General features: G+C 42.1%; 1 protein-coding gene across 1 annotated transcript; it reads right to left on the reverse strand.

The window, feature by feature from the left end:
* Positions 1 to 3,057: 3,057 nt before the first annotated feature.
* Positions 3,058 to 5,865, reverse strand: LOC130179206 (leucine-rich repeat-containing protein 30-like). The gene has a single exon (XM_056392034.1). It carries the CDS (start codon positions 4,349 to 4,351, stop codon positions 3,452 to 3,454), a length of 900 nt encoding a protein of 299 aa, XP_056248009.1. The 5' UTR covers positions 4,352 to 5,865; the 3' UTR covers positions 3,058 to 3,451.
* Positions 5,866 to 9,601: the final 3,736 nt, after the last annotated feature.

A 9,601-nucleotide genomic window follows, 5' to 3' on the forward strand; every position in this document is an offset into this window, starting at 1 on the left:
TTAGTTTCAAAATGACCTCCTGTTATATATCAAGGGTATACAGCTCCAGTGGTTGCTTTACTACACAAGTACGGCAAACAATGGCTGAAGCATTTCACAGAAACGCCTCACGTCTCTTTGTGGTCTTTAGGTATTGTCTAGGCTTCAGCAGTTGTGTTGCCAGGAATGCATGAATACCAGCCTGAGCAAAGCTGTCACGGGAATTGGAGAGAATGTTACTGACTCCGATTGGATGGAGGGGTGAATGGATAACATCATTGTCTGCAGAGAGAGAGAGAGTTAGTGTGTGATTGAGGGTTAGGATCTCCATAAACACAGTCCTCAGTCATGTTCAATAAATAAATCATAATAATACCAGTGGTTCCAACCATTTATCACTTTTAGCTTTCCATTTCAACCCTTTTCCATTTAGCTAACTATTCCAGCCCTATATCCATCATTTTATCCATCTACATCAACCTTTTATTTGTTAATTTGATCTATCTGATGTATTTATTTTGACTTCTTTTCTAACACATTAACCCCTTTTCATGCACTCTCAATCACAAAATATAGTGTTCAGGTGATAGAGCTTCCTTAAAATCAAATCATAATTTTTAGTTTGTCAAATTAGTTATATATCTAAAAGGAACTCCTGACAGCTGCTGGTGAGGAATCTCTGTGGTGAGCCCATGTACCATTTACATTATTGAAAACACCTTATGTTGGCCTGACACTTTTTTTTTTCTTTTAAGCCAGTAACATTTCACGAGCTTACTTTCCATCACACTCTCAAAGCTTTGACATTCCACTGATTGGATAGAAAGGATCAGACCAGCATCAAAAGAGTCCATATTTAGGCCTCAAAGGTAGTGACAGTGGCCCATGCGTTTCAGTGACTCATAGTTGCTGATTTCTGAACAACACCCTGAGCCACTGAATGGGTGATATTGACATTTCATCGTGTAGAGCTGCCACCAGCAGGGGACGAACCCTCAGCAAATCTATTCTCCTTCATATTTCTCCCTGCAGGGATGGTTTAAATCAGTTAAACTTAAGAACGATGAGATAAATAACCCTCTGTGGCAATTGACATAAGTGGCAGCATAATGCTGTTTGTCAATAAATGCCAATAACCTCACCTTACGTGAGGAGTCTGACTGAATAAATCACACAACTTAAACTGCAGTACAAAAGGAAGACTTATTAAGTCTCTCCTCGTGTGGCTGCCCGACAACAGTGATTTTGTAATTTAATTCCATTGTGATTATCCTGCGCCTTGATTGTCACAAGCTCAATACGTGATCGATTAGCTGTCCTTCATTATGGGAAGTCACTCATCGCTAGTGATTCTAAACTGTTTTCTAAGCTTTGGCTTACAAATGAATAATACCTTTGAATGAAGAACACGGGTGCCATGTCTGTGTTCACCCACTGGCTCTATCTTGCACGGCGTCTCTTTACAAAGCAAAGTTATCAGAGCACACAGCAATTAAATAAGATCAGAAAATCGTACAAAGCCCGGTAACTGCAGTCAAGGGTGTACAGCCGACCACCAGTGAGTGAGCACTGTTGGCAGCAAAGAGGCTGAATGCCACACAGCAAAGGATCACTTTAATTAATTGTCATAGTGGTTAAAGTGTGTTTACTCAACTGTGCACAAGAGACCCCAAACATAATTTTGGTTTGTTTTTTCAATCACAAATAAGTTTTAATCTATTAGTTACGTTAGATACCTAAGGAAAATGTCTGTTTCTACATATAGAGGGGGTGTTTATGTCATCTTAAACAAGTGATACAAGCAGTCAAAGTCATTGTATATTGTGTTATCACTAGAATAGTAACATCACCACAGAACACTAATACCTGAATTCAGGTCATCTGGCTCACACTGAAGCAATATCTTTATAGGTGCTTTATTTGACAACATGTCCCATGATCACTATCTGGGACAAAGACTTATTCAGGAGGGGTTCATCCATCATGAATGCGTGGGTTGTGTGTGTGTGTGTGTGTGTGTGTGTGTGTATGAGAGCGAGAGAGAGTGTTAGAGGACACTTCAGCATTCACTCTGACTAATGTAGTAACAGGTATGTACCAACAGAGGTCCCTTTTCTGTCTTTTCCATAGCACATTCAATCTTCACTGTGACTGGTTAAAAATGTAGGTGGTGAGACACATGTAAACCTCATTGATATTCAAGCACAAAAGTCGACCAAAGCTAGAGACAACCTGGTGATAACATACACATATATTTACCCAGTCATACACACAAGTACTCATCACGTCACAAAGTTATTCTACTGTTGCAGTCCAAGATAAAGTCACTGGATTACAACCATCTTAATGATACCAAGAAACTCTTATTTTGGAAAACAGTGATCACTAATCCTTCAGAATAAACCCTGTTCTGTATCATTTTAAAAGGATAAATGTTTGATTATCTCATTTTGATTCCTGGAAAGGTCACTTTTCATATTTTGTGTTACTGCATTTTCCTTCTTAAACCGGTTGAATATGTAGTAGAGGATCAGTGCATGATTTGCATGAAGCAGAATCTTTTTTTTTTTTTTTTTTAAGTTTTATTTACTCATAAAACCTTGTTGCACATTATACCACCTTTACAGCTGGTTACATTTCACTTCAACCACTACACAGCTACAGTTTTAAACTTTTTGGGGCAATGGGAAATTTATTGAATTGTTCATCTTCTTTTGCAGGTCTGAATTGGCAACAACTACATATAGGTAACAAAATAATCCAAACTCAAAGGTCTACTTGAAAGCTTTCTCAGCTTCAGTTAAACAGAAGTTCGCTTCAAGTTATTTCCACACACACATAGCATATCATAAGTTTGTTTTTCCATAACTGTTTTCAAATAGTTGGTGTTACAACACCCAACGACCTCAGAGGAGCTGCCACCCTGCAGCCTCTGCTCTGATCTGTTGGAGTGGAACAAGGTTTAATCAGAGTCTAAGTCCCTGTTGTGTTTTGTTTAGTGTTTTTGCAAATCTTAAGCCCCCCTCCACCGTTCTTTCCACTGACCTTACCCACCTGATCCCGATGTCCTGAATGCAACAAACACAGTTTTGATCCGTAGCTGAACTTACCCCTGTGCTTCCTCACTGTCACAGAGCCAAACAAGATCAACTGATTAGTAATCAGCCAACAAATGTAGACCTGTGAATTTGTGTGATCAGAGTGACCTGTCCTAACCCCTCTACTGTGGATTAACAAATGTTTTGACATGACACAACAGTTACTAATCTTTTATTTATATCCAAACGTTTATGTTACATAAAAAATGGAAAATCTATCTAAGATATCCTGTCTTGCATCATGATATCTCTGTCAGTCAGTTTGTGGTAACAGAGGACTCAGAGCATGACTACCACGTGCCGGGGTTTAGATTTGTGCCAACATCCCATTACGACACACTCTTTTAGACACACACAGACACAGTGGTAGTCCCTCACGTGGGTTTGAGGTAGTTATAGAGGGCGCTGAGTCCTCCTTGCAGCACCTCCTGAATAGGCTTGAGGAGGGGGTTGTGGATAATATGAAGTCCTTTATCCAGCGGGTGGCAGGCCAACCTGCCGAGCCTGTTCAGTAGATACATTTCCACCGGTACATTTTGCAGGTCATTGAAGTCGACATTGAGGAGTTCTAAAGACTCAAGGAAACACAGTGTCTTGGGAAGTGTGTGGATACTGTTTCCCTCCACGATGAGGATCTTCAGGTTAACCAAGTCCTGGATCTGGTCTGCAATTGTCTCCAGACGGTTGCAGGCCAGGTGGAGGAAGACCAGACCTTTCATGCTGTAGACACAGGTGGGGATGTGAACAATGCGGTTGTGGCTAAGGTTGAGTTTGGTAAGACTGTGCATGGCTGCCAAGCTGCCTGGGAGGCCTGTGATCTGGTTGTTGGCCAGACTGAGCACCTCCAGACAGGTGCAGGAGCCCAGCTCCTCAGGGACCTCGCTCAGGCGGTTGCGACAAGCAAAGAGCACACGCAGCTTCTTCAGGAGGCCAATCTCGGGTGGGAGGCTGGACAGGTTGTTGCCCCACAGGTTGAGGATCACGAGATTGTCCAGAGTACCCAGGGCAGGGGGCAGAGAGCACAGGCAGTTCATGGACAAGTTTAGCTTCTGAAGCTCTCGGAGCTCCCACAGCTCAGCTGGGGTTTCATCAAGCCCCCGCATGGCTAAACTCAGGGTGCTGTAACCAAAGTGCACCATGGTGTGTCTGCGGATCCTCTCAGCAGCCGAGGACAGGCTGGGCTGATCGTCTCTCAAAGCACTCCTCCTCCTTTGACTCACATTCACCTCATTCAACTCCTTGTTGGAAAAACTGCGAGATTGCTTCCCACCCATCGTCCTCGCAGTAATGTTGTTTCTATCGCCTATAACAGGATGTCAGCATGCGATTAGCTGAATCACCAGCACTTGGAGCATTGAGAGGACTGCTAAAGATAATGGCTGCTGATTGATCTCCAGGGTTCTTGAACATGCCACACAGCACATGATCAGCTCCAGTGGCACTGTGGTGTCTGGCTGTTGTAGAACTTCTGATGTTTGGCAGCAGTTACACTGAATCCTGGCTTGGTTTTTCCGAGTGGAGTTGGAGGCTGCTGTAACTGAGCAGCAGTTGGTCTCCCAGACCAACTGCCTGTCTTACTGGATTTCATTCCCCAGCTGGTCCTGTCACTTTGCAAGTCCACAGATAGCACTATGGTCCCCACCCACTCCAGAGGGGAGGACTGGGGATAGGATGCTGTGTGAGCTCAATCAGTTGAGGTCACTGCTATGATCTCATAGCCAAACACACAGAAATACACTGGTGTTCACAAACACGTTCAAGCTTGGAACCAAACCATGTTTACTCTGTTACTGGCACCCTCTTTCTTTTGTAGTATATTTTTCATTTTACATGATTCAGATATTTAACATACTATCTCTGGCTGACCATAATCTCTTCTCACTTTTTTTTTCTCTCATCGTCCCTGCACCTTTGTGTATGTTCCCCTAGTCTGAACTTAAATATGGCACCAAGCTGGCAGCCGTGAAAACACTGTATCATCTCTCAAAAAAGTTCTTAGAAGAATTAGTGGAACCTCATGCACAGACAGGCGCTGGTTTAATCTCAAGTGCAAAAGGACATGGAATATTCCAACACGTTCCTGGAAGACTCTTCCGCTGTTCACAATTTCATTCATGCGTCCCTGAGGGGTGAAGCTGTCTTTATGCAAGAGAATATACTGTAGTGCATTTACATTTTAGACTGTCTTTCCCCGCAGCAACATACACACTGAGGAAAAAAGTTCTTAATGCTTTTCCCCTAAAGAGTTCTTTTAAGTATCTTTGTAGCATCTCCTCACTGAAAGCTATTTGTTCCACTTCCTTTCAAAATGAAGAGAAAAAAATTCAAATATTTACTTTGATTTGTTGAATAGTCTCTATGTCTGCCTAATCGGTTCAGAGTTGTAGGGCAGGGCAGCTATCCCAACATGCATTCCAGGTACTTGTACTTGAGCATTACCATGTCATGGTATTTTATGCTTGTACACCAATTCAAGTTAAATATTGTAATTTTTAACTTCGCTACATTTATTTGATAACTTCAGTTAAACCATTGATATATAATGCAATGGTCTAGACTAAACTACCCCAAAATATATAAAATTGTTAGCTCCAACTTTAATTACACATGAATGCATCAGTAATGATAATCTAATAATATAAAATATAATAGTATATAACATACAGAGGCCATAGCAAAAAAAAAGCTATAAAAACCTACTGTCCCTTCTCAGCACAAAACAACTGATAGACCAAGTTTGTGAATACCTGGTGGAAATAGTGAAGCATTTAGCAGCTAAAGAGCCAGATATCTCCCTCTGGAGGTAGAGACAAAAACGCTGAGCAAAAAGAGTATTTTGGACTTGCATTCACCAGGTGGCCCAGACACATGACTCCAATAATGTGACTCTGTAACTGCCGGTTGTGAATATAAGCAACGGTCTCCTCACAAGTTTGTCATATCAACTTAAAAGGTGATGATATGTCAATGTTGTGACTACAACTTGTTTCTGCTGCACCAAGAAATAGATACATAAATAACTCTGGGGCTGTAAATACTTTGTTCACCAGTGTCCATTTCACATAATCTGCTTGTTTTTGGACTGTAGGAGGAAAATGAAGTAACATGAGGAAATCCACACAGACATAGGAGAAGATCCAGACTCCTCATAAAATAAAATAAAAAGCATAGCCAGCTGGTTTGCACTCAGGGCCTTCCTGCTGTGAGCCAATCGTGCTACTCTTCACAAGTTTGCTCCAAAGGGCTTTACAGTCTATACAGTATTTGACACGCTCTATCCTTTGAGCATCAATACATATGAGAAATCTTCATGAAAAATCCTTTAACAGGGAAGAAATGTGAGAAACCTTAGGAAGAGAAACAGAGGAGAGATACCTCTGTCAGGATAGACAGACATGTTGCAGATGTACTGTATGTACAGCACAGCATGTACAATGAGCTGCTGTGCCAGCCATATTGCTAATTTATAGGTCCAGTTTCTATCCTGTTCTGGTTTCTGTTTAGGTCCAATTAGGCCTATAATACTTTACTTATATCTATCTATCTATCTATCTAAATCTGTAAAACAATATGCAATATGCATAAGAACAGAAACTGACTTTAATCTCTCGAAATAAACACTGTTTTTATTCATATTTATTTTATGGCATCAGTCTTTTTCTAAGAGGTATCACTCAACTGATTTAAATGGTTTTTGAAACAGGAGAAGTCTACACTCATGAGCTGTGAACACATTATAAAAACGTTACGGGTGTAAATGGGTCCTTGGACTTGATCCTCTTTCCTTCGACAGCCTTACAGAGTCTGACCAGGACTTAGAGTGGCCTTAGTCATCATTCTTCTCCCAGTCCAGTAATCAAAGTACTCGGATGACAGTTAGCAGTGATATCCAGCTCTGGGGACTCTGTGGCTCTGCTCTGAGCATGGCTACATCAGCACTTATGAATGACGGGTTGAATCATGTGTTTGCTGAATTGGACACTGGAGATATGGCTACTGGGGTGCATTGTCCATTCAGGCAGCTGCTTGTGCAGCATGTCTCATCTGGACATTTTTGGTAAATGATAATACCTTCATATCACAGTTCCTTTGTGTTTGACTGGTGCATTTCTTGTGTGTGCTTGCAGTAACAACATTTCATCACAGTCTTTACACAGCCCTCAGTTTTAGGAGATTTGTGCTGCTGGTTTTGTGTATATGTGTGCCACAGTTAATTTCACAAACAGCAGGATTGCTATATCCTGCCATCCTCTATTTACATGAAAAATTACACCTCAGCTGTAATCGTCAGAGCAATCCCCCCCCCCCCCCCAATATGCGAACATATGCACGGAGTGGCAACACGAGGCTGAGAACACATGCTGTCAAATATGCAGAAAAAGCTTGGCTTCATATGCATATCCCTCATTATGGGTTAACTGTAGCATCGCAATACCTGGATAAAGCCTAGATGGATGGACAGATGGAGGGAGGGAGTGGGATAGAAGCTAGGTAGGTGGATGAATGGGTAGAGGGAATAATGCTCATTTCTGCGACAGAGAGATGTCATCATGACATACCTCTCCATAACACACCACCATCTAACACTTCGTCATAATCTTGTGCTGCATGAATCTTCATTAAATGCTCCTTTTTTATCCTGTGCATGTTTTTTTTCCAGATGAAACCTCTTTTCTGCCAGACGAACAGATGTGTGGAAACAGCTTGAGATTTAAATTACAAGAAAATGGGATTTACCATTCCTCTTGCATTCGCACAACACCTTAATACAGAGTCCCATTAGCACCAAATGAGGATGAGTTATTCACTCTGAGAACAGTTACACCCTCCAGTCCTCAGGGTGACAAAAATGATCTCATTTGAGAAAGCTCATCTGGTTATGTGGCACAATAATGACTCTGGATGAGCTACCTTTAGAGACTCGAGTTCAAGATATATACCATTATTACTTGTTCATTACTGTGGAGGCTTCTGGAGATGACAGATGATATATGGCCTTGCTGCCAGAGTATCTGCCGTAGGTGTCTCTGTCCCGTTGAATTGTAAGGAGTACCTGCCAAGACCTGAGGCTCTTTAGAGTCTATATTGCAGACACATTACTCCCTGAAGCCAGCACTCTTATTGAGGAATATGTTCCCTCTTTAGACAGAATACAAGACAAGATCAAGTAAGAGAGACAAGAAATATGCATTTTTGCATGCCTATTGAGTATTCCAGACAAAATTAGCCTCATGAAATGGGAGAGAGCTTGTGAACAGGGGTGGATGGCGAGCCACCTGAGCTGATAATCGTCTATTATTCAGCAGGTGCAGATGTGAATATTCACACCACTGGACACTTTCCACCTTCCATTTGTGCATGCACGCATACACATCCCGCCAGCTAATGGAGTCTGTGGAAGTGGCAGTGCATTTTTGTCAAAAACTGAGGATATGTCACAGATTTGAATTGCCATCTGGAAATTGGCTGCAACACTGCTCTGCCCAAACCTCCAGGTGACACAATGGATCTACTCAGCAATGCAAATTAGCCGGGAAGAAATTTGAGGGAGTGTCCAAAAAGTCAGCTCGGAGGCTGAATACTAGGCCAAGAACATTTCATTTCAATGTTTCAAATGTTCATTTACTTACCAGATTGGACACACTGAGGTTGCCCCTGGCTGGTTGTGCACATTGTTACCATGGAAATTACTGTATATCAAGGCGGTTTTAGCATATTCGAGACTACTTCGAAGACAAATCGGTGCTAAAAGAGCACAAACACAAATTCATAACCATTCTACATCTTCTTAGAATATTTTTCACCTTCTTATCAACTCTATGTGAAGCACCTCTGCTGAGTATCTTGTAATCTACTAATCTCTTTCCCCAGGCCACACGCCAGGTATCTGTACTTAGATCTGTAGTGAAGCAGATTCATCTTGAGATAAACTGGGACAACATGATGAATAGATAATAAAGGCACCCAGGGGAGAGCACTATCCGGGTTAACTCCACCGCATAAAGATACCATTTGCAATGATGGCTGGAATCAACAGGGAAGTGCGGTGAGCAAAGCTAACAGGGCTCCAAAGTGACCAAATCAGTCCTGACTTTGCTGATGCAGCAGATGGGGAGTACAAACCAATTGTGGCTGTGACAACAACAAGCAGGGTGATAAAGTACCACCAAGCAGCCTATCTGGGTCTCACCTGCTCACCGCGACTGCTATAGGCTACTGGGTGCTAAACAAAACAGTTGCACAGTGTGCGCTGTTGTAGAGTAATCATGATGTGATAAACTGTAAGTGCTTTGGGATGTCAATGAGATTGATTGATTGATTGATCTGCAGGCCAGGCTCTGACCTCGTCACTTCATGCAACCTCTGCAGCCACCCTCGAGAGATGATAATGAACTGCTCTTCTAAAGCTGCACTGGAGACAGAGCCTGACGCCCGTTAATATGTGTGGTATCTTATATTTATGAGCCAGGCACAAGCCACCACTCCACTGCTAGGCACCCCAGACAACTAAGGGAATACGGTAT

This window comes from Seriola aureovittata, chromosome 12 (genome assembly GCF_021018895.1).
Source record: "Seriola aureovittata isolate HTS-2021-v1 ecotype China chromosome 12, ASM2101889v1, whole genome shotgun sequence".
NCBI classification, from domain to species: Eukaryota; Metazoa; Chordata; class Actinopteri; order Carangiformes; family Carangidae; genus Seriola; species Seriola aureovittata.